The following is a 27,730-nucleotide window of genomic DNA, read 5'->3' on the forward strand; positions in this document are numbered from 1 at the left end:
TCGGTGACACTTAGGTTTTACTCAGTTTCATTGCTATACCACTACGAATAATTTTATAATTTACTGTATCACAAATATTATTAAAATTAATTAAATTAAACTATAATAAAAATTTTCATTTTATAATGATAATATAGTATGATACTTTTAAATACAACTCGAAATATTATCTATGGCCTAATAAAATAATAATATAATAGTCTGTAATATTAGTTCATCATAAATACATACAGAGTGATCATCGGGTTTTCACTAAAATTAATACGCGAAGACAGTAAAACACGGTGGTACACTCTGTATATTAACTATATAATTTTCAACAATCACAATCAATTATAATTTATGACTCTAACTATACCGACATAGGTTTTTTACCAAACTTAACCGATGGAAAATTTTAGTTAACTTATACTATACATTTAAATGGCTATTATATTTCTATAAAATAGATAAATAAATAAATAGATATCTATACCACGAGCCCATGAATATAATATGTAATATTTTCACCACATTTTGATTTAAATAATTTAATCCTTCAAGTGATTATAATATAATCTTTGCGTTTTAGGTAAATTTTAGAGGTACCTTTGGCAATAAATATAAGGTGATTTATTTTAACAATACATAAATAAAAATTATTGTATTATTATTACGGAGAACACACGAAACACTTTTTACTCATACTGTGTAACGCAGTGATAGTTACATAATATTATATCATGGTATATATTGTCCTGACGACATCAGAAATTCTAATATTAACCATTACGCATAAGCAATTCGTCAAAAATCATGTAATATGATTATCATGTAAATTTTAACATTGGATTTACACTAATACGATGTGTATAACAGTAACCACCACGTGTTTGCATTGAATGCATGTTAGTTATTATCAATTTTATCCAAATTTTCGTAAATACAATTTACGAATTTATTTATACGTAAATATATTAAACGTTTTCATATCAATTATATTAATAAATTATTGTACAATTAATAAATGTATTTCATATTTTTTATTTTCTTGTGCCTATTGATAATTCAGTTAATTTATATATTTTTATGTTATTATCGATTATCCTACCAAAAATAGTAAAATCGTAGGTTTATAATGTGCCTACTATTTTTATATTATCTTAGTAGGTATATTACACATTAAGCAGATTGTATATTTTTCGAACTTTCCGTAAACACGGAAGTGTGTTCGTACATATAATGTGTATGAATAATATATACATCATTCGTAGCATACAACGCGTGTGTAAGCTAATATTTTACTAACATCATATTCCTATTTATGATGAGGCTTGAACAAGTTCGCTCTGTTTAATTTAGGTACACGCCATATACTATACATTCTCGTTCGTTTCTAAATTATTTTTTTTTCCAAACACCAACAACGACGACGAGAGTGGATAAGGATCGAACTCAAACGTCTCAAACGAGTCAGAATCGTTGTCTAATAAACGTATGTGTGGTTAGGTTAACGCATTCTATTCGTCCGGTCGTTGCGATATGCCTACTATATTGTTATATACCTACATAATATTATTATATAGTGTTGTGTGATTGTGTGAACGGGAATTAACGTTGCCCGCAGTTGTAACGATGTGTCGATAACGAAAAGGTCAGTTCATCTAATTTGTAGATTATACACCGACGGATATAGCCGTTTTTATTTTGAAACGTTTTATTATTTCATTTTAGTATTAACAAACGTGCACGCCAAACGGGTTGATCGTTTATCGGTTCGTAAAAACTAAAAAAAAAAAGTATATTAAAATATTTATGGTTTTTTTTAGACCATAAAATATACTATAACTATCGTAATATACTTGCGAACGAACACTGCGACCCCGTTTGAAATTAACAAAATGTCTACCTTACCCGACGGCATCTGCAAACAACTATTCGCGTGCTTCATAGGTATGTCCCGCGTGCGGTTACCAGCGAATTACTGTCTAATTTATTATTATTATTATTATTATCGTTATTATTTATTGTTGCTACTATATATTATATTGTGCTGCTGTACGCCGACGTCATAATTAATATCAAATAATTGCACCACGTCCGTGTTTGATTGTCAGTGTCCATGCCCCTGTTGATGGCCGGTACGACGCTGGGATGGTCATCGCCGATGATGGAATACACGTTGAAAGGCACGGCGCCGGTTCACCTGACTTCGGACCAAGAGTCTTGGATGGTAACTCTGATCGACGTCGGCAACGTACTGCTATCGTTACCGGCCGGCATTATGATGGACCGAATCGGCCGAAAACTGTCTGTGTACTTGACCGTGCCGATAACGCTAGCCGGCTGGATATTGATACTGACCGCTCGGCAGGTAAGGACTTGTTATTAATTTTCCACCGTCGCGAAATCGATCGAAATGCGCTTTCGCGATCGGCAAACGCGTCGTCGTTGCACTTGTACTGCAGCCGGACCGGTTTAACGAGTTGCACGCGTTTTACCCATATACAATTACCTAACCTATATACCAGGGGCGACCAAACAGTCGATCGCGGACAATTTCTGCAAAGTCGATCGTGTTAGAATTTATTTTTAGGGCCACGCGCCCTATTGTTTCTTGATAATTAAAGTTATTCAATGATAAAAAAAAATTTTCTATGGAAGTCGATTCTCAAAAGCGAAGTATATTTTTAGTAGATCGTGACCAAAAAAAGTTTGACCACCCCTGCAGCTATATACAATCTTGATGACACTCCGCGAATAATATAATATATTATAATTAAATATTATATTAATCGCGTTAAATCGACCGCTGACACCTGCAAAGTTATAGTGATAAGAATTTCGTGTTGTACAAATCTCGTGTGAGATATCGCTACCAAATTATCGTGACACTTTAAACATTTCATGGTCCTCCGTATATAAATGTTAAATATGTGTACTTCTCGGCGCGTCATAATGACAATCGTTTACTTAACATTTTATGTGTACGCACAGCCCTGGCACCTGTACGTCGCCCGATTCTTGCACGGAAGCGCAATGGCGATCTCGTTAATCGTGTCCCCGTCGTACGTGGGTGAGATGGCCAGCATATCTGTCCGGGGATCGTTAGCCCTGGTGGTCGAGCTGACTTATGCTTCCGGTCTGCTGCTGTCCTACGTGGTCGGGTGGCTCTCCGACTACGAGACGTTGGCCATCGTCGGCGCGATCATACCCGTTATCACGGGCCTGTTGATGGTATCCATACCTGAATCGCCTTACTTCCTCATGATGGTCGGCAAACCGGAAGAGGCGGCCCGGTCGTTGAGAAAGTTGCGAAATTGCGGAGATGAAGAGTTCGCTGAAGAGCTCGAGATCGTCAGACTGTCCGTCACCGAAGACAAGTAATGTCTAATCGTAGTAATTATAATAACAATGATAATATTATTATTCGCGTGCAAACCATGTCACCATGATTACTAAACCTAACTACCTAGGTTTAGTTCAAAAATTATTTAAGTGAACGCGTAGGTACCACACTACAAAATTATACGCTTAACCTAAAACTAACGTTAATGACTGTGCCGGAATATCAATATTGTTTAGTAGGTATTATAATACCGATCACTGCAGTGAGGTCTGCAATTGTAACAATGATAGCTCTACTACCTGCCATAAAATAAATTAATATAGCCCCACCAATTCCATTTAAATTTTAGTTTTGCCGTAGGTATTGTGATTAGGTGTGATTTGTCGAAAAACGTGTTTTAAACGATTTTAAATTCTTAAACAGTAATAATTAAAGACAATCAATAAGTTGTAAATACAAATGATTATTATTTATTAAACATACTATGATTGCTCGTTTATCGTCTTATCGCATTAATTCATTTTAATTATTTAACAGATATAGATATATTATTATATATTAAACAAAAATTAATATCCTATGCGGATCATCGTAATCGACTCACGGAGAGTAAAATCTTTTTTTTATAATTTAAAAAAATTTTAATTTTTAAACAATCTTATAATTATAATCATTAAATCGATGTCATATTTTAATTATATGTTGTAATCTATATTGTATAATATGCTGTTTTAATTTACATTACTCAATTTAGCTATTTAGGCTATTTATATTTTTTACATAGCTTATTTAGCATAGAAAACTATAATAACAAAATATTTAAAAGTATAAATGAAAATAACATGTATTTAATAAATTATAATATAGGTACCAGGTACCTAACTATTTTATCTCAGTTTATACAATTATTGACGTAAAAAAATTGAATACCTAATGCCTGTGGTGAGTGACCATCCGAGCTCAGTATTGTGCCACTACAATAATAACTAAAGCATTCAAGTTTCATCGTATTATATTATTATAATAACTTTAACATTTCGCAATTAAATTGTATTGTCCTTGCCGTTAAATATTTACCATCTACCGATTCGTTACGAACGCACGAAAACGTCGCTAGCCGCTAGGACTATTATTTGTCAACCAATTGTACCTATTTAGTTTCATAGACTATATGGGTCACAAACTTAATTTTGACTTGTAGACGCGTCCTGTCCTCGAAACTCAGCCCCGTGGTCATTATTCAAACGTTAAGTACATCTTAAAGTTTGATTTTCCATCGACATTTGAAAACTCAATTCTCGGAATCGCATTGAGCATATTTTATAGCATTATAATACATATATATTTTTTAATTATCTTTTTAAATTTCCTCGTACCGCAATGCATACAAATTTATTCGAAACGATATGATTTTCTATGATGGCATTTACTATAACAAAACCCGTACTCCAAATGTAACAATATTATAATATATTACAATGTCTATATCTCGTTCAATAAAATATGTATATGTGAAAATACAGTCGAACCGTTCTGCAGTAAATAAAGGTTTTATAAATTATAAAATAAATAACACAAAATCGATAAAAAGTTTGATTTAATGTTAATTATTAATTATACCTAATTAAAACATAATATTGTCGTGCCGCAGATGCAAGGGAAAACTGACGGACCTGCTGCACAGAGACCGGGCGCCGCTGATCATCGTGCTCACGTTGGCCGCCCTGCAGATGGCGTGCGGGGCGAGCGTGATGGAAGCGTACGCGTCGTCCGTGCTGTACGGAACAGGGCTGTCGCCGAACGCCAGCGCCGTAATATTCGGGCTGTTCATAGTGGTGGCGTGCGTGCCGTTCGCGCTCACCGTGGACAAGTACGGCCGGCGGCCGCTGTTCATGGCGTCGTGCGTGGGCACCACGCTGTGCCACGTGTTCATAGCTGTGCTGCTGTCCCAGGACGACGCCGAGTCCGCGAGCAGCTCGCTGGACGGTTGGCTGCTGTTGGCCAGCGTGTGCGGCGCCGAGTTCTTCATCAACATCGGGCTCATGCCCGTGCTGTCCGTCGTCCAGTGCGAGTACTTCCCGTCGGACACCCGGGGCCTGGCCAACTCGGCGGTGGTGTTCACCATCACGTTCACGTCCACCATCATGCTGAAGATCTACCAGCCGGTGACGGACGCGTACGGCAAGCGCGCCAACTTCGTGGGGTACGCGGTGATCACCTTCTTGGGCGGCCTGTTCTGTTACTTCTGGGTGCCCGAGACCAAGGGCAAGTCGTTCCTGCAGATCCAGACGGACTTCGAGACGTACGCTTGGCGCAACGGCAAAACCCGCCGCCGGAACTACGAGCGGATCTGATCTGGGACGACTCTCTCCTCCTCCTCCTACTCGACCGCTCGTCAGAACTCAGAGGTGCGTCGCGTACCTGCTCGTGTAGTTATGTTATATTTTGTGTGAGTGTACGTTATATATAGTTATAATTATAATATTATATTAACGGTTGCCAGCGGTACGTTTTAAACGGTTTCGTCCACGTGAGTTTTGTGGACTTGAGACGATCGAGACGACTTGAGACTTACGTATTATATCGTTGCTTAGTTGTATACGCCAAAATGCGCCACTGAAATAGGTTTGTTTTAACTTTTATGTATATATTTTCATACACATTCGATGTGTGTACATATACGTTGACGTGATTTATATTATTTTTAACTTTCGTGAGTTACCTAAATTCATTTGCCTGTACACTTTTATACTATACGCTTTTAAATCTTGTTATTATAATATAATATAGTTCGCGGGACGGTATCGTGCGTGTTAGTACTTTTTCCGATGACGGCCAAAATAAAAAAAAAAACGTCGGATAGAATACGCATATCGCGAGGTAAAAGTACAACACACAAAATAACCCCGAACAAACAACGTTTAAATTATAATAGAGATGATTTTATACGATAAAAAAAAATTATTCATACATACATTGAAACCATTTCATCGCACAATATTTAATTTTATCGGTAAATTCAATCTAATTTTGAATAGTTCTACAAAAAATGGTTATTTATAGCAACAGTCAGCGTACTCTTTTCTTTTCATTCTTATAAAACACCTACACGCGGTTCATACCTAACATAAATATATCCAAATTGCATATTGATAATATTCTTTTGGTATTGTTATAATGATCTCAGTAAACCCGTAGACACAACAATGGTATCTACCTAATTTAACGGTAAAATGTACATTACAATATCAAATTTGCCATTATATTTACTTTTATTTTACCCACTTATTATCTATATGTAAAATGCGTTCAGACTACAGATCATTCTCATTATTTTTGTGTATAACGAGAACCAAAAAAAAAACTTGATGTATAGATGTATAGTACCTACCTATTTTTGCTTTAATAAGAAAATTTTAATTTTTTCCTAGTCTTAAGTTTTCAACAAAGTATTAAGTTTATCAATAATAATATTTATATTAAATATATTTATACTAACTGTTGTATTCTTTAAATATAATGATTAACTTTTGAAGTTAGAATAAACAAAAAAGTTTTATATTATCCTTATACAGCCATCCACGATAATTTAATTTATTCTTTATACTCCATTGGCCATTGGTGTATATTATTATTATACCTACTTATATAGTTATAAAATGAAAAAAATCTTACAATATGAACTTATATTTTTATAAATTCTAGTTTATCCAATTTACAACCAAAAACTTATACTATTGATCATGCTCATACTTTTTATACTTTGTTTTACGTACAATTTAGTGAGCTATCAATGAATAGTTATTTTTGCAATACTTAGTTACTCTAGATAAAAGTTTTAAATTGCATGTTACTATATAATAGGTTTTAATTAAATAAAGATATTTTCCTACTGATATAACAACTAAAAAATTAACAAAATATTTTAACAATTCTCTAGAAATCACATCACCTTGGCACCGCACCTACCAAATATATTGGTAAAGAAAATATTCAAAAATTTTAACTGGGCCGGACCAAGATAATAAACGTTTTAGATTAAATAAATTTGAAAATATTGTTTTATGATTACATAATACATTAATACATTACATTACCTGAATTATATTAGTTTATAAAACAGATTGTCAAAAATGCTATGTTGACGATGATGCATGACTGCATGAGATCACTTCTTTCACTTTAATTAAGTAAGTACTCATTACTATAATTCGTAATGTAATATATTATTGTTAAATAGATACTTCATAGTTATAATATGCGCTTACACTGAAAGTTTTTTGTCCTTTTATTTTTAAATAATATATTTATTTACAGAACTACTATATAAGTTTATAATATACACTATACAATAAATAATAGCTGTGTCAAATTATTTTATAAATAACTACAAAATTTTACCTATGCAAAATCAATTTGAAATTACAATTGATTACTAATTATTCGCAATAATATTAATCAGCTATATATTTATTTAATTAATGATTCGTACATAAATAACATTACTACTGATAAATTTAAATGTATAATATATAACTGTCTGATTAAAAAAATAAACTTTTATTGTATTGGCTTTCAACAAATTATTGTATCATTATAGCTAAATTTAGACAATTTAAAAATGTAATTACTTACGTATATTTCTTGTTTTAAAGATTTGAATTCAGATAAACGATATTAAATTAATTTGATATACATTTAATACTCTTATTGCTATGTATATTTATTTATTAAATTTGGTACCTAGTTCACAGTTATAAAAATAAATACATAAATACCAATTTATTCTTGTCACATATTCAGTATAGCAAATTTTAACAATTAAATGATTATTATCATTAGAATAATGTCATAAATTATTACCTACTTATTGTGTGCAATGCATAATAAATAATATTTATTTACATATGTACAATGTATATAATATTTACAACTAAATTGTTTGGAATTAATGGTAAATAATTTTAGGAATTAATGAGTAAGTTTTAATCGTCTTAGACTAGATTTACGAATAATTACGTTGGATTACATTTAATAAAGATCAATAAATATTTAATTTTGAAATTTCTGATGTTACACTACTCAGTGATCTGTTTAACACACTCATTTCAAAAACTATTAACAATTTTGAAAATATTTTCTTAGATATACCTAACATAAACTTTAATTCATTAAAAGACATCATTATTCCAAAAGAAAAAAAAATATTAAATATATATAAAATAATCAGATTATTTTTGAGGATTAAATCTAATTTGTTAACTTATTATTTTTTTTTAAATAATAACGATAACCTATAACATTACACTGCTTATAACATTTGTGTTCTAGTTTCCATGAATATCGGACACTTACTTTCGTTTTAGGTATTATAATAATATAAGTATTTAGTATACTATAAGATTATGGAAAATATCCTGTTTTATTAATTTTTTTCTGACCAAGGGGCTATGTAAACATAGAGGCTAAGAGGCATTTATAAGAACATTCTAAAAGGCTAAGAAGCTGAGCCCTCTTAGATCACGCGAGAAGGTAAATCAAAATTCGCATGTTGGCACGATGCACGTAATATAGACTTTCAGTGTTTTGTACTACGATAGACAATAATATAATATGCAACTCTCGTGTAGTTACGCCGCTATGCAAGAGACTGTTATAGCAAGTAAAAAAATATGTTATTCGCTTGAGAACGCATCACATAACAGTGTAGTATAGTTTAATTACCTCTGTAGACTCTAAACAAAAGCCAAACCCGTTAGAGTCTGCAAAGTTTTAATTCCAAGTCGTATTCAAAACCTTTGTACTGTATAAAAAAAAAAATAACAAAAAAGAACATAGCAACGTGATTTATTAAATAAGTTCATCTTGTAACATAACCCGCCACCATTATAGTAACGCGAACATTTGAATCTTAAACAAAGTAACCTACGTGCACAGGTTTCCTGAAACCTTACAAAGTTCGGATCGAAGGGGATTCTTTAAATTATTGCTAATTATTAGTGATATAAAATTCAAAGATGTATTTCGCAAACAAAAAAAAAAAAACAAAATTATAATAAAAAACAAATGTTTTAAGTCAAGATAAATATAAACAGTGATAATATTATTATTATTTTCGACTACCAAAAGCTCATAATTACTTATTAGTTACCTTAAAAATATACTGTCCTTTAATAAAGTATTCGCTCACATTCATTAAAACAATACATTATTTATATGATTTATAATGTGTAAACTAAAAGCAAAAAACTAATTTAATCACGAAAAATATGATTTATCAAATTTATTCGATAATTTTTGGAAAATAAAAGTACTATTGGAAATTGAATTATTAGATATATTAATTAGACAGTTATGTACCTACTCATGATCGTTGAGGTATTTGATAATCATTACATTTTTCTTTCTATAATTTCGAAATAATCATGATTAATAATAAATTGTAAAGTTTAATAGATTAACAATTAATATAACAGATTTTTCGATATTTAGGCGATGACGACATGTATTTTATTTTCAAATTACAACCAAATTGCAAAATTTATAACTTACAGTGTGTTTATTTACTCTTAAAAGCATCTTATAAAATTGTATAGTGTATATAAAACCCCATAGTTTGATATAATAATTCTATTATTCATTTTCATAATATAGAAGATTTCTTAAGAAATTAAAAAAAATACATTTTCAAATGAAAACTATATGACGGAAGCCGCATCGACGTTCCAACTTAATTAAATTACGAGCTACCTCTGCTTTGACTTATGAAATAAATTAAGGGTAACACACCATCCTATACATTTTTCCACAACTCCACAAGTACTAATTATTATGTAATTATATTTAATTTAGCTACTCTATTTATTTAACTAATTATGTAACATAAATTATAATAATTTTTGAAAGAAAAATAAACAATTTGTTATAAAAAATACTAATGATAAAATAATATATAATTAACTAAAAGTATGTATACACATTACATAAGGTTCGTAGAATATGTAGAAATATTAGTTGATAATTATAATTTATAAAAACTATATGTACGCATACAATATAACTCTTAATCTACAGAGGTTACTTTAATATAAATTAATCACTATATAACTATTAAAATATTAATAATTATAAATTATAATACAAGTTTCAATAGTATATTTTATTCATAAGCATTACAATTACTATAGATACTACTTAACGATTGCATTATGAAGAAATTTGGATTTCAGTTTGTAATATTTACTTATTAGTTATAATATTAATCACATAATGTTTTAAAACATAAAATTTTATAATGAAATTTCCAAAAAAATGTTATAAGACTGGGAATCCAAAATAAAAATACTACATTTGCTTTAAAAGGATTAAACTTCCGTAAATGTCTTATGCGGACTGCAATATTATAGGTACATGCTTTCTTCATATTCTATCAGGTGACTTAGTTTATCAGTGATAAATGGTTTCTTTTGATAACATTTATATTAGTCACTGTACTTAATTAACTATTTTCATATCAGGATGCTAAGAATAATATGAGTTATAAAGATTAACTTCACTAAAAGCTTCACTTTAATCTCTTTATTTCGATATGCTATGAAATATATTTATAAATTAAATTGATAAGATTAGTTATCCATTTGTTTTATATTTAATTACCGGTGACAAATAGAATAACATTTAATTAGTTAGGAAATAGATCTAAGAAAAACGTTAAAATATTATTAAATATTTTTCATGAATTATAATTTTTATTTTATTTGATAATAAACAAATATTAAAAGGTTATTTTCTGTTCTTTGAATATGTACAAAAAATAATATTATCACAATAATAACATAATAAAATTTAAACCTTACACATAAAATGCATTTAAAAAATTATATAATCAACTCACAAATAATCGTTAAATCAATCCAAATGATTATTTAATTTAATGTATATTTTACAAGACGTTAGGAACGATAGGTAATCATATAAATTAATTTAATCACATTTGATTAAAAAAAAAAAAAAAATCAAAAACTTAAAAACATTTATTGTATAGCAATATAAGTTAATTTTATTTATTTATTATTATTATTATTATTTTTGAACAGTTATTTAGACCTCAAATATAAATATATAATATTGTTAAATACTAATAACTATTTCAATAATGTTACACAATTTATAAAATGCATGCCAAATAAATCAGTTGCTGTTAAAAAAATCTATAGCTTATTTTAATAGTAATAATACTAACAAAATGCTATTAAAAACAATTAATCATAATTATTATAAGGAAATTCAGGTTGATAAATATTTGTGTTACATTAATACATTTTTTCCAAATGTACTTTTATTTATTATTACATTATTACTAAAACAAACTCATCCTTTCGTAATTGATGTTAAGTATTGAGTTAAATTCACTAAAAGTAAGAATTTCACACTATGTGTGTTTAACTATTTAGTTACCTATGTGTAAACATCAAGTAGGTACTTTAGTTTGTCTCCGTCTATTAAGAACCATTGTTGTAGTAACCATTTTTATATTTTATGTTTAGAACGTGCACCAATTTTATAGAAACTTCTTTACATAATACTTACATAACATTATGCAAAAGTTTTTTGAACCAATCAGTTATATTTTTCGCCGCATTTTCTTTAATTCAATGATTTTATACATAATATAAATTATTTGAAACTACTTGAATAAAAATAATAAATACTTAATTTAAAATGCATATAAGTGCCTAGTCATTAATAATATGTTAAATATTTATTATAAATAAAAAATAATAATAATTTAAATAATTCATTAAAAAATAAAGAAATTATCTTACTTCGTTTATTATTTTCAGCACATATAATAATTAAATACATCGTAAACATCGTTTTTACAACTTTATTTTACATTTCATATTATAGTAGGTAATGTTAAAATATCAATCAATTAATTATAATAATTTTACAGTTTATAAAACCAAATTGATGAATGATTTACAATCAAATCAAATTATAAGCGTGATTATACATTCTTGTCAAAAATATTATAATAATTTTTTTAATTATTTTGTACTTATCATCATAACCGTTATTACTGCACGATAATTGCTTGTGTAAAAACTTGGTAAAAATGAAACAATTTTAAGTTATTTATTTTATTTTATTTTTATGCTTTATTTGAAAAATACTTAGTAGTTATCACAACATGTTTCCCAATTAAATTGCTTTCTTTTCATGCTGAACTTTTGTAGTATCTTTGTTTTCATTATTACATTCTTTAGTTTATACTCGGAATATATTGGTCTTTCAATGATATTTAAAAACAAAAAAATTATCTTTTTCAATAATGGTCAATTTTTTTATTTTAAAATAAATTTTATGTACCTACAACGACATCAAAGGTTGTAAATTGAAACTATATGTTAATTTAAAATAGGAAAATTATTTTAAATACATATCATAAAAGTTCTTTTAAACCGAGATTATTTTTCAAATGTTTTAATTATCATAATTATACCTATTATTATCTGATTTAATATCATAGTAAACCAGTATCGCCTAAGCCAAGGTGCGTGCGAATCAAGTGAAGAGTCTAACCTACCCAGTAATCTCTGGATTTTTTTGTTTCCAATCAATATACAACGAAATAGAGTTTATTTCAAATCTCCGATACCCTCTGAGCAGTTGGTTTAGTTGCCCCGGTCCATTGGAATGTTGCCAAGTTAAGAATTTTACACTCCAAAGGGATAGCGTTTCACCTGGAAATCCAAACTGAGAAGCATAGTGCGGGCCAAATGACTTGGCAGGATATTTTGGTATAACTTAAAGTTCGCATTTTTACCCGCCTAAGCAAAATAAAAAGCAATAAATAATTGTTAATCATCATGCTCTGTACGATTAATCTGCCAAATGTTATCGTTCGATTGTAGAAACGATGTTAAACATCAAATTAAATTAAAAATATAATAATACAATTGTAATACGCGGAAGATTTATGAACTAAAAGAAGGTGTAATTTTCTGTTTTTATAATTTTTTTTATTTCTTTAATTATAGCTTGTATTATGGCACAGATTAATGCTTATTATCTAATAATTATGAAGAATACATCATGGAACTATTGTAATTTTTTCATAAAATACTAAGAATAATTTATATTATCTTTTAATTATAATTATTATTTTAAACACTTCCCGATAAAACAACGTATTTTTTACTAAATGTATTATATATTTATATTATCAATGTACTTTTTATTATTATATCATCGTGAATATTATTGCGTAATACAACGTTATATTATGTTATATATTTATCGGTTTACACACAAGAACAACCGCCAATTCCCATTTCAGGTGCCTGTAGTCTGTAAATTAATAAACGGTGATTTTATTAGTATAAAAAACAAACTATTAACGTTTTTGAAAATCGTAAAAAGTTTTGAAACTGTGAATGTTTCGCATTAATGAAATATCATGTATAAATACGTCGTTTTTTCTTAAGGTACGACCATTGATAAAATATAAATTTTATAGTTGAATGATTTAGTTTAACCGGTGCTATTTTGGAAAATTACAATTTTTATAAATAAAAAAATCCTTGGAAAATATTCTATTCGAGCATATGAATTCGATGTTGGGATATTTTTTCATCCAAAAATGTTAAAAATATTATAATTATAAAAATAAAATTTTTTTCAAAAACACACGTTTTCTGAGAGAATTACAACTGCTAATTGATAAAATAATACCAGGCATTGTATATATTATTATATCTCGTGTATGAAAACGTATACAGTCTCAGCCACCCCAACAAATATCGGACAATGTAATATGTTACACATTGCAGGAACAGATAATTCTCATTGACCGGATCTCTTACTGCGTTGTCCCTATTTTGGCCTGTACAAACACCGGATTAAACCCGTCTGACTCGATCGCCCTTTCGAAAGCGCGTATATATTTGCACAACAGTCAAACGTGAATATGCGGGATATGAACCCAGAGGCTGTATATACAATATTATATGTAATATATAATATAATATGTGTGTATTTGTAGTGATGTAGTCATTGCAGCCCGCAGGCATATGAAGCTATTTACCAGCTATGGTGCAGTAGGTATATAGTTCTATATATATATATATATACAGAGAAATCTGTAAACATATAGTTACAGGACCTTAAAAAGTGTCCGTTATAGAGGGGTTTCAATGTATAAATTTGGTAAAACTTACATGTCAACTATCATGTCAATATTTGATGAAATTATTTTATACATAATATTATTTAATATTTATTATTTAGTACAAAGAATATACATTATACATAACACATCGAATTTCAAAAAAATTATAGAATTGATTTTTGTTTATGTTTTTTAATTTTGATTTTGTTATTTCCAGCTATCAGTGTGTAATTAATTTATTCACACGTGAAAACCCTTTTTCACATTTTTCTTTAATTAAAACTATACGTTAGACGAATAAACTGTCCAAGAGCTTCTCAGTAGTTTCCAAACGTCCATCTTTTTACCCGTGTAATTGCATTCAAAACATCAATTTGCTTAGCTAAGTATTGTATATTTTGAACGTTATCCAGATCTGGAATAAGGTTTTACGATACGAACTGACGGTACTTAACTTTAACATTTAGGATTATTTCTTCATCTAAAGATTGAAAATTTGAAGTTATGTTTAAGAGAAAAAAATATATTTAAAGTTATAAAAATCCCGATGTACAAGTGATGTAGCGTTGTCGAGGAACAATAAAACATTATCGAATCGTTGAAGCCAATCTATCATTATAGACGTAGTCAACCACGCTTTACTGTTCTCTTTAAATTTAACTCCCAGTTTACTAATGTCAATTCCTTTAAAACATCTTGACTTAAGAGATTTCTGAATGACTAATGGTGTAAGTTTCTCCATACATGCTCACACATAGAAAAACTGCAGTAAGACATTCTTTAGCTATTATTCCACCACATCATGTCAGTCCTTTGTAAGACAAGATTTTGTCTAGTAATGTTCGGCAAAACAGACCAGTTTCGTTAGCACTATAATTATGTTCTGTGAATTATACCATATTATCATTAATTTTTGAATTCCACTTATTAACGACTGTGATAATTTTGACATGTTCAACTTAAAAACGTTAAGTATTAAACGATTTACATCAGTTTCGGATTTTAAAGTCGCCAAATAGACAATAGTGTATAGATACGACGGCTCCAAATCGATAAACCCGTATAAAAATTAATGTTAATTGTATTTTTAAATTTGATGTGAACTATAATATTGTTTGTATTAATATTTTATAAATTAAAAAGTTTTATTTTATATACTCGATTGTATAATATGGTTAGTTACACGATTGTGAGTTACACTTTTCGGTTTTAGTTGTACTTTTCGGAATACCTACCTAAATTTTTTTATAGCATATTGCATATAAATAAACAATTCAATTACCTACTTACTTTACAAGTGTACACTTCAATGCATATTTTTCATAATATACTTAATCGTATAAAAATCGAAAATTATTGTAATGAATGTATTAACATCATTATTACTCAGATTTATCACTAGCCATTGCTAGATATTTTGTTCACGAGATAAAATAAAATAACATAATAATATTATGATCTCCAGTTATATTTTTTTAAACTATCATTCAGGAAAATATGATAATTTTATTATATTCGTAACAATATAGTAAAATACCTACAAAAGACAATAATATATACACATTATATAAAGATTGTAAAATGAATATTTTTCGCTACGTAAATAATTGAGTGAGAGAGAGTAATCGTTTGTTTTTGTGTGTATACACTATACTGTTATAAACAGGGCCTTTTGTGTTTTCCATCTACATTCACTTTATAACATTGTATGCGCAGTCACGTCAAATAAAGACGTAAATCCCACTTGTAAAATCGTTCATCAAAATTAAATCCACCCCACGTTTAGTATATAAAAAAATAAAACAATAGACCAAACGATAAAAAACAACAGATACGAGATGGATTATATTTTTTTTTAAGTTTAGGTATAATTTTTAAAATACCTCAACATTTTGTAAAAAAAATTCAAGTATAAATATATATTTGTTTTTAATAGTTTTTATTAAATTTAATTTTTTTTAAAAAAAAAAAAAAGTAATAAATATAAATTAAAGACTATTAGAAATATATTTTTAATTAAAAAATTGATTTTGTTCTACTATGCTACAATGAGTTGTCAATTAAGTAAAATAATATTTAAAAATTGTTCAATAATTCGTATCATTTAAAATTAAATATGTTTGAACGAGAGAATTAAACTGAAAAGAATCAAAACCCTTTGAAAACTGTGGTTACGAAATATCATCGAAAGTCTTAATATTAAAAATTAAAAACCATATAAGTATGAGACCCAAATTATATTTACAATAAAATTAAATGTTTTAAAATATTAAAGGTTCAAATTTTAGTATTATTTTATAAATTATAATATTAATTATGTACCAATTACTGAATCACCCATAAACAGTAAATAACAGAATAATAGTTTTGAATAATAAAACATAAATATTATTAGGTATATAATGTATATAATATATATGCGTATCAAGAATACTCAAGAAAATTTAAGAAAACGCAATTCACGTCTTAAAAATACTGTTATTTTTTCATTTACTAATAATTGAAGTTTAAGCACACACTTAAAAGTTTTGTTTAAAAAGACCACTTTCAATGTTCATATTTAAGCCATTTATATAAAACGATAATAATATACGTATGAAATAAATACTACAAAACAATAAACAATACACTTAACATTTATACTTTATACCCTGAGTATATTATAATATGTCCATAAAGCCTACTGCCCAAATGTATTATTCCTGAATTTACGCTCAGTCTGTTACCATATACTTCTAAAGGAACTTAATTATACAACATAATTTAAATGCAAATAAATTTCAAATGTTTAAATATCAATATTTATAATAAAATTATATAATTACATTATACACAATATATATGTGTGAATGTGGAAACTATGCCTAATTTTTATCAATATTAAAACATTAAAATGAACTCACAGCCGTGGTGCCCCTATTATGCCTATTCATAACGCCGTGTGATCGTAAATACTTATTATCAAATGAACATTAAAGAAAATATCTCTGAATATTTTTAAATAACACCTATAAAATTAAGGTATTAAATATTATCGCCAGTTCACTCTTTGTTATAAATAATTATTCATTATTAAATAAATGTTATCTATATGAGTCCATCAAAAGTAGAAAAATGTACAGTCGTAATAATATTTTACAGGTACTTTTCAAGAAGGAAGATAAAAATCATCTTTATTTATATTAATACTTAATTTAAAATATATAATACTTTATTATAACTATTATTTAGACAGTTAATAAAAATCCAATAATTTCAGAATTATTAACTTTTTATTTACTATGAATAATGAATATATTATAAGTATTAAGTAAATAACTTTTATGATACATTGGTGAATAATCTTGTGAATAATTTTAAGCAGAAAAATATTTGTTTATGAAAATTCCTATAATATATATATATATATATATATGCAATATAAATGATGTGACATATAATTGTAATTCTTCAAGACGTAATTTTGATCAATAAGAGTCAATTAAATTATGTTAAGTTAATTGCGTAAATAATATTACTCTACAAGATAGATTCCTTAGTCATTGTTCAACTTAACTTTATAACTATTTACTTTATTCTCCCAGGACGAAAATATTATTTTAGTAAAGTTATATTTTAACTAGCTGTCACCCGCGTGCTCCGCTCCCATGGATAGTTGTTTACAAATTGTAGGGCTGTCTTATAGTTACTTCGATCATAAAATGCTATAAAGCATACATACCTTATACCTACGCAAAATAATGATAATTGAAGGTGTTTATAAATTCTCATAAATATACTTTTACTTTTTAGATTACATTTTTTTCACATTAATATATCATAATTCTTACAATCGGGAAATCTATTATATAATAATATTATAACGTCATTAAATGAATAACAATAATAATGATTATTAAACAACAACATTAGGCTTGGCATTTTGTGGGGTTTCACTTATCATACAGCCAATCAGCGCGCTACTGACTATATACTACTTTTCTATTGGTTGTTATTATTATTGGATGCCTTTTAAGTTTTAACATATCTTTACTACTCGGCTCTCGAGATTAAGTTCGTCAGTCGTAGTTCGAACGCAGTGATCTATACTTCAAACCCTGCAGGACCATTCAAAGCACCGCCGAACCGGCAAACCGAACACCGTTGTCTCATCTCATATACGTCGACAATAATAATTTATTCACCATCAATTCTGTACACACATTTTGAGGTAAGTCATGGGTTATTTCTTAACTATACGCTTTAAACAATTATTTTAATATAATATGATCTATCTATACTATAAAAGCAAGTCCCGATTTTTTGTCGCGTAAATAAATTCACACCGTTCAACGTTTGCAAGTAATTTTATAGTTGAAAATTCATCAAAATTTTTGTATTTATATCTAAGGTTAAATATTTCAACGCTAAGTTTTCTATAAGTTTTCTTTCAAATATCTATAGAGTGAAAATTCGAAGCTTCATTATAGGAAAAATTTTGTGATTGTTTGAATTTTAAATTTTTACGAAATCGCGGAACACTAACGATTTATCCTCAAACAATTTTAAGTATTTGTTAGTATTCAAAAAATACAAGTCGTAGAAACTTGAAAATTTCACCAGTTATTTAGATTGGAATTTTCTTTAAATAATTTAATTTTCAAAGTATTTCATTTATTTTAATGCTATTTATAGACATTTGAAATATTCGTTTTTTTTTCTATACATTTGATATAAATTTTTTAGATGAGTCAAAATACTTGAAAATTTAATACAAAGTTCCTCATAAGTTAGTCTTATAGTGATTCAAAAATTATAAGAATACGTAGACATAATTTTTTTTTTAGTAGTATTTGAAGTTCAAATATTTACAAACATTTGTCAAAATCATGAATATTTGTAAATTATTTTGTAGTTAAAATTTATAAAAAAATTTATGGAAGTAGGTAAGAGTTGAAAATTTAATGCAAGGTTTTCTATAAATTGGTTTATAATTATAAAAGAAGTTGAATGTCGATCAATTAAAAAAATTTTATTTTAAGTTTAAATTTTTACGGAGTCCAAAATCTACGCGTAAAATAACATCAAATAATTTTAGATTTTTTTGTAGTTAATAATTAATTGTCGTAGAAACTTGAAACCAAATCATTTTTTTCACGACCCAATTCAAAATATATATATTACCTATATACTACGAGTATATCGTTAGACTGACAAATCATCTCCGTTCAGATTCGTTTTTCTTATACAATGATACATAATATATCATTCAAACATTGGATTCAAATTTAACATTCCTATATTATATAATAATGATCCATACGGCACCTAATGTACAGCTAAGCAGTACCCACTTGACCACGCTTTTTTAATTACGCAATTTTACCAATAAAAAAATTAATGTATATTTTTTAAATAGTAACAAACCATATTTTTTATGGATTCTGGTAGTTTTTTTTTTTGGAAATTTTAATGATAAAATTATCGACTCATATATAAAAATGTATTCCAATTTCGGAATAAATGCCTATACAAAATAATTTGCCTAAGATTGTAACTTAATTAGATTATCGATTTTTGTTATAGTTTAAAACTATACTCTAGTCATAGAAACTTGAAATATACATCAGTTGTTTAAATTAGAATTTTCTGTATATGATTTAATTTTGGGTAATTCAGATCATTAAAACAGAAACCACTTTTTTTCACCATCTACTGAAAAATATATTCTATGCTGAAAAATCATCTCCGTTAAGAATCGTTTTTCGTATAAAATTATAATACATTGGATTCAAATTTAATACATCCATTATAATGACCTACTATACAGCAGAGCTTTACTCAATTGACCACTCTTTTTTAATAATAAAAACAGAATTATTGCTTTATTTTGGAAATATTTTATTACTAAGAATTATTTAAATACAATTTAACAATAAAATAAAACAGTATAATAACTTAGTATTAAAATATTTACACATCATCGGACAAAATCGAAATTTAAATTTAATTTACATATTAGTATTTGCAAAAAGCTGTCTATTGAACAAAAAATAACTTTTTATTTTGGTCTTCTTTGTTTAGTGTTTTCGTACATTATTTATAGGTTTGGGGTTGTAGCAGATTTTCCTTTAAATGGAGTTTTTTATTCGTTTTCATAAGAAATATCCAGAATCAATTATTCCTTCATTAATCATTCAACCTGTAACGTTAAAATTATTATTCTCTTAAAAATAGTATTTTCTACAAATTAAAATTTTTCTTTTAATTTTTTAAGTAAAAATTTAATAATAAAAAAGAAACGTTACTTAAAAACAATAAAATCTAAAAAAAAAAATAACTTTAATATTTTTAATTCTTATTTTTTTATTTCTAAGTATTTTAATATAACTTATTTATATTAATACGATTTTAAAAATATACTTATTTTACATTAATATCAACAAATAAGTATAAGACGTATAGTTCAGTAACTACAAATAAATATTTAATTATTATCAAATACCTACTCTACAATATTATGCTGTATTGACATAATCGTACAATAATTGTATAATATATTGTAATTTTTTTAATACATGTAAGATACTTTATTAAAAGGGTTAACAGTAAGAACATACCAATAGATATATACAATATTAGTTATCCAAGGAAAGATTTATATTCCTCATGGATAACTTAGCTGAGGGTTTTAAAAGTTAAACAAGAGGTTTTTATCAATAAAAATACACACATAGTGTACATATTTTAAAGAATTATCAATAAATTTTAATAAATATTATTTTAATGTACGAACATCGAAAGTTGATTATTAATTATCGTATATTTGAGTTTGTTCGTATTTATGGCCTATGGCGGTTGTCAAATTGACTGCTGTAAGTAATTATTCTAATTTTAATAATAAATTAATAAATAATAATTTGGACAAAGTCAGAAAATTTCAAGAGTGCATATTTTGTTTTCTACATTTTTTTAGCGCATATTTAGTATATATTTTAATTTTATAATTAGAATTTAACAAATTATACAACATTTTGCTGCTATAATTTTATACAATTGGTAAATTAATAGAGTTAAAAATTAACGACAAACGAATACTGGAATTCCAATAGTGAATAACAAAATATATAAATATGATAGTTATTTACCAAGAATTGAAGTATTCATAAAAATATTATATTATGGGATAATATAAAATAATAAATACCTTCATATATTATTAATGATTTTTAATTAATTACACTGAACATCTAAAAATGTTTTTTGGATTTTCAAACAAATAAAATATAATTTAAATATTAATATTATACAATCATTTATTTTTAAACTCAATTATGGTAACATATTATTTAAAATTAAAATTATTGATTAGTAAAAGTTATTAGTCCTGAACATTTTTTGGAGGATAATGCTATTACTTTTACGCTGGACAATAAATGAAAAACCATGTAAGCTTAATAATTAATGAAAGGGGTCACTGTATAATAATTTATTGAACAGGCCGTGTACAATAGTAATTTTATCCAGTGTATAACATATATTAATACATATAGCTATAGTTAAAAAAATAATTACAAACATTAGTCTTAAAAAACTATATTTCATATAACAATATAAAAAATGTAAATATGCATAGAACTTAAATCTAATTAATCAAAAATGCATTTAATATTCACTAAGATATAAAGAAAAAATATTATTTAATCTATAAAATAGTATTTTGTTTTTTTTTTTTGTATCTTCTAATATATGCGGATAGTAAAAATGTATAATATGAGGTTTACATCTTAGACACATTAACAAAAACATATACACAACTTTTATATAATATTAATATATTATATACTGGCGGTGGAATAATTCCGGGATATTGCTATACCAAAAAACATTTTTATTTCCCACGAGTACCCAATACCATTCTTCAATACCAAACAAAATTGCCTTTCACATCAAAATTGAACTAGCTGCAAAATATATGTGTATACCAATGATCAAAAATATTTTGTATATACTTATTTGTTATGTATATACCCAAAATACGAACATATTTTGGTACATTATTAATTTATTTACTTGTATATAATGTCTATTTTAGCTCTCACTTGCAGTTTACATATAAATATTATTTTATGGTGAACTCTGTGGTTTATAAAATCATCCACAAACCTATTAGAAATAGTATTAAATTAAATTAATTACAAACATGTAACAACTGTTGGACGATTCACACAATATAGTAAACTAAGAAAATGTTTTTATACAGTTTTAGATTTCACTTCTCTCGAGGGAACGACTTACAACTGGACTGAGACCAAATAGAACAGATACTATACTTGGGTAAAACTTTTCATCAGTTTTTCTACACTTTTTAAAGCTCTCTTTCTCTCTCTCTTTTTTAAATCTTAATTTACGTTGTGATTCTTTTATGTGGCCACCAATCTCATGGGAATGACCCGCAGAGACGTGACAAACGAGATTCAGAGTTTTCTTACTAGTCTTGTCACAGTAAATTCTCTGAATAACTTATAGCACTAAATAATATCAAATTAAAAAAAAAATCAGATTTTTCGTTTAAGTTCTATGAATTAACAACATAATTCACAGAAAAATTTTCACAAAGGGACGGAATACTTAGAAGTTTTTTTTTTTTAACTTTTCAACTTTTTGGAGTAAAATAAAAAAAATTCCCGAAAGTAGTACCTAACATAATATATACGACATACTTATATTATAATATGCGTTAAATTGTATATTTAACTTAATATGTTTAACTTATAATACATAATAACTAGATGTGTTAAATCAACCAAGCTTAAAGCTGAGAATTATGTTTAAAATAATAAATTATAACCACTTTCCAATTTAATACGAATAACCCATTCAATTAACCTGATTAACGTTCAAAGTAAAAAGTTATATACTACTTATGAAGTTTATTTGAATGTTTTTATTTGTATGATATATATTTAATTTAGCTTATTCTATTAATTTAATACGACTTTTTATATTAATGAAATTCCTATTGATTAAGATACAATTTTTTGTTGCAGTTATAGCAAATAACTATTGTCTCCCTAGTATACAAACGAATTATTATATTAAAATATGCAAGGATTACGGTTACGCACATAGAAATTACAGGGGTCCAAACATAAATTAAATTTTAATAGTTAGTTATTTTTGTTATATATGCGCCGTTTATAAGATTTCAAATGTATCCGGTAACAAGTTAAAGCTTGGAAAATTAATCTGCAGTATACTTAAATGTTCAATTTGTTGATAACATAGCGTATTACCTACTTATAATGGATAATATGAATCATATAAAAAATGTAAATTGGATATAATATAAAATTAATTGGTCTAGGAAAAACATACAGGTCGACACTGCAATGCTCGATAATCACATTATATACCGGAGGATTTTGATTTTCAAAATAATTAACAGCTCTTCTAGATTTACTCGGGTGCTCCTTAATTGAATCATACCCGAACAGTTCTGGTTGGCCTGCAGTTATTATACATACACAGGGGGTATTCTTAATGACGCCGTACAGGCGCAAAATGTTGGGGTTCCATGAATCATGTTGACGTTTCAATGCAAAATGAAGCAAAAAGCAATAAAAACGTTACCCATCTTTAACATAAATTTTCAAAAATTATTATACAAAATACAAAAACGAAAATTGAGAAATCACAAGAGCGTGTAATAGATAAATCTATGAGGTGTGTAAAGAATGTAAGAAGTCAGACATAGCCACATAGGTATATAGACTGTATACTAGGGGTTTTTATTGGCAGCCTCCAAAAAATATGGTATTATTCGGAAGACGGTAGCAGGTAGACGTATATTCCTGAGGGATTTTGAGGGAGATGGCGTAGAGGAAGTTTTTCGTGCCAAAGGCCATTAGTGAATCACACTGGGGACTTCTAAAAACGAAACTTTTCGCCCTTGGAATTATTACTATTGCAGTGAATTCTGAATGGTCGTTCGTTTATTGTTACTTTTAAAAAAAAAAAGTTAAAGCATTTATTTATATTTTAGTTTTAATTTTACTACACAAAAATTATACTTTCAGCTTTCTTAACATTCAAAAATATCGGAAAATATTTAAACTATGGCAATGTATATATATAGTTCTTTAGTTATTTATTAGTTATAAGTTTTTCGAAACAATTTGACCATTTTTTAGCTCTAGAAAAAGATAAACATAAAATTAAACTTTTTAGAATTACAACTTTGTAAGTCTACCAATTTACCTAATACAAACTTGTCAATACGCTATCATTCAATAAGTCAACATGTGTTAGAATTTCCACAGTATTTTTTCTAATACACTATTTTATAGATTTATTAATTAACCATCCCCTGCTTTTATTTTTATGAATTTCTAACAATGAAAAATAAAAGTTCAAACTGTTGTAAAAATCACTTTTTACAATGTCATGTTCCACTCAATTTAGTTTTTTCTTAAGTTTATAAAATAATATTTAATAAAACAGAATAAAATGTTCGTAATGCTAAGATAAATGAGGACGACAACAAGTTGCCTATGGGTCATCATGGCCAATTTCTTATAACTTACTGTATTTCTAAATATAATTTTTATAAGTATAGGTACATTGTAAATTGCAATAATATACTTACAAGCCTCGACAGTGAATATAATATTATTCTACCCCGAATACGACTCTGCGACTCTATGCCATGATAGAATTTTCTTTAAACGTTCACTAGTCGGGAATCGGTATTCGTAAGACATACAATGTTACTTGGTGGTTGGCGACAGACTCGTCGAATGATATCGACATGATGCACACACAGATTAAATGTTATTGGTCATCACTCACCAGACACATCACTGTAAACACATCACATCAAATTGAAAACCGTTTTGGCTTTCTTGTGTCCCAACAATTTTTTTAATTATATTATATTTAATTATTTACACGTTATCGAGTTGGATTGCAATCGATAACACATTATATTAATAACACACAATGTGTATCGCTAGCGGAGAAAACGCGCGAAAAACAATTTTGGTCACTCCGATACGAAGAAGAATTACGTGCGAGCGTGGCGAAAAATAGTAAACGCGGCGTATACGGTCAGACGGTCGAATGGGTTTCCCGGGCGGTGGCACGACACTGACTGCGTGCGCGCTCGCGGTTTTTCGCCCGCTGGGAAAAAGCCTCGATAGGGGCTGTCGTGTTCCGGCGCGGCGCGCCGTAAGTTATTTCCGACGCACCCGCATGCATACATGTATGACGTAAAATACGTACAAGTCGCGCAGCGCGTGTGCCGTGTATGTATTATTATTATTTATTATTATTTATTATTATAGTAAAATACGGAATAGCTATCAGCCAATTATTCTAATTAATGATTTCATACAATTTGTTTCAAACATTTCGGTTTAGTGTCTTAACGATAGACATTGCGATGCGATCTGTAAATCATTTTATTTACGATATTCTTATTTTTTTAAGAGCAATAAACATAATAATTTGAGTAACGATCGTCGTTGCGGCGAAGGCGAATACTGACCGTACTACACTTAATGCTGAATTGCAATATTTTTAAAGTATTGCAAATTACCATATGCGGATCCCTATAAGTACCTATGTATTTAATAATCATATTCAAACTAGGGTAAGCCGGGGTAGGGTATTCATCCAGGGTAATAAACTAAAAATATATAGGTAGGTTACTATCATTTAAAAATAAGATAACCTAAGTTATTATCGCGTACAATTGCCGATTCACTTTACAACAATCACTCTGTATAAATCTCTAGCACTAAAAATAGTAATAATAATAATAAATCGTCGAAACACCGCTAAAAAGGAAAATACCAAAACCCTGTATTATATTATGTATATATCTACAGATAGTTTTTCCTCCCTCTAGGATCTCACCGACGACAAATAACCCAGTACTCCGATAACAGCTATTTTATAATATATATATACAGGGTGTCCCGTGAGGATTTACCCATTGCGATATCTCCTGAAATAATGGACATATCATAATTCTGATTTTTTAATAAGACTCACAGGAATAAGAACTACAAATATTTTATGTTTTAATTTATTTTAATGTTTTGGTAAAAAAGTTAAAAAATATATTTTTTTATTTAATTATTTTCAAAAAAATCGAAGATAGCCATTTTGTAGAGTTAATTTTTCTGAAAATATTGACGTTTCAACATTTTGATTTCATTAATTTCCTGATTTTTAATATTTTTTCTAGTTTCTAGAAAAACAGTGAATTATTTAATACCATAGTGGTAACAAATACAGATAACGAGATATCGCAATGGGTAAATCCTCACGGGACACCCTGTATATATACGCGTAACCTTCGTGATGACTTATTCCAGCAACACGGCACTGGCTATAATAAGCAGCTATCTGACGGAGATAAGTATATATTTGACTTCCAAGTTATACGACCTTTGTTGTTTTTCACTCTTTTGCTGATACTCTTGTGACTTGGTGGTGACGCGGATTTTTTGGTACTTGGCTATATACATCGCTGCATGGCCGAATTATATTATATACCTACGCAAATTGATTGAGCGACATCATTTTTTGGATCAAACTACTCTTCATAATTCAAACTGATATTTTGCGTGTTGTCTCCGTCTAAAGTATAAAACAAAGAAAATGTGTTTTCATTAAAAATTATTTTGTTTTGTTAACTTTTATAATTCGAATGAATTAATCTATATCATAAAACGTATAACTAAATTATCTTTGTTTGTAAATTGATTACCTACCTATTTATGATATTTCAATTTTTTTTTAACAAAATAGTACCTTTTTAAACAAATTTTTAATAACATTTTATTATTGTCTTCATACTTTTACTTTATAATGCATACTATTACTTATATTTTATATAAATAAAATGTATATATTCAATAATATGCGTGTAAAACTATTGTAATTGAAACTTCTATCCTGACTTTTTTAACAATATATAAGGAATAAATTTTGCGCCCGATCAAAACTCCAAATCGTACACAGTTATTTGAGTAATTTGTATGTTTAAAGAAAAGTTTAGCTTTATACACCTTATTCCAACTCATACTTATATAATTGGCGATTACCTACTATTGTAGGTAGGTACTAGCTATGCATATCTTCAATTGCAGTTAGAATACCTATCGCGAATAGTTGAAAAGTTCGTAACCAGCCCTTGAAAACTTTCACGTGACGTTAAGAGGATATTAGTCATACTATAA

General features: G+C 27.7%; 2 protein-coding genes across 5 annotated transcripts in view; one reads left to right on the forward strand and one right to left on the reverse strand.

The window, feature by feature from the left end:
* The window catches only part of LOC114131563 (uncharacterized), a 190,268-nt gene extending 164,629 nt beyond the window's left edge, over positions 1–25,639 (reverse strand). The window contains exons 1-2 of one of the 2 annotated variants that reach the window (XM_050200626.1): positions 25,431–25,639; positions 25,129–25,342 (exon numbers count right to left, since the gene is read on the reverse strand). The gene's annotated coding sequence lies outside the window, so the exon portion shown is untranslated. Of the gene's footprint in view, positions 1–25,128 lie in introns of both variants that reach the window. The other variant, XM_050200625.1, reaches the window with a different exon arrangement.
* Positions 1,510–6,898, forward strand: LOC114131559 (solute carrier family 2, facilitated glucose transporter member 8-like). Of its 3 annotated transcripts, XM_027996808.2 has the most exons (5): positions 1,510–1,633; positions 1,714–1,932; positions 2,097–2,353; positions 2,977–3,362; positions 4,980–6,898. In XM_027996808.2, exons 2-5 carry the CDS (start codon positions 1,881–1,883, stop codon positions 5,680–5,682), a joined length of 1,398 nt encoding a protein of 465 aa, XP_027852609.2. In that variant the 5' UTR covers positions 1,510–1,633; positions 1,714–1,880; the 3' UTR covers positions 5,683–6,898. The 3 variants fall into 3 exon arrangements, with proteins under 3 accessions (XP_027852609.2, XP_027852610.2, XP_027852608.2); XM_027996809.2 differs by lacking the exon at positions 1,714–1,932 and having other exon boundaries at positions 1,610–1,633; XM_027996807.2 differs by having other exon boundaries at positions 1,630–1,932.
* Positions 25,640–27,730: the final 2,091 nt, after the last annotated feature.

The sequence above is a fragment of the Aphis gossypii genome, chromosome 2 (assembly GCF_020184175.1).
Source record: "Aphis gossypii isolate Hap1 chromosome 2, ASM2018417v2, whole genome shotgun sequence".
Classification (NCBI taxonomy): Eukaryota; Metazoa; Arthropoda; class Insecta; order Hemiptera; family Aphididae; genus Aphis; species Aphis gossypii.

What these genes read in the sequence shown, in the direction of transcription:
- LOC114131559 (XM_027996808.2), top strand. Translation starts at nt 1,881, where the DNA reads ATGTCTACCTTACCCGACGGCATCTGCAAACAACTATTCGCGTGCTTC. An exon ending in ACTATTCGCGTGCTTCATAG is followed by an intron (nt 1,933 to 2,096) that starts GTATGTCCCGCG and finishes TTTGATTGTCAG; the next exon opens with TGTCCATGCCCCTGTTGATG. An exon ending in TGATACTGACCGCTCGGCAG is followed by an intron (nt 2,354 to 2,976) that starts GTAAGGACTTGT and finishes GTGTACGCACAG; the next exon opens with CCCTGGCACCTGTACGTCGC.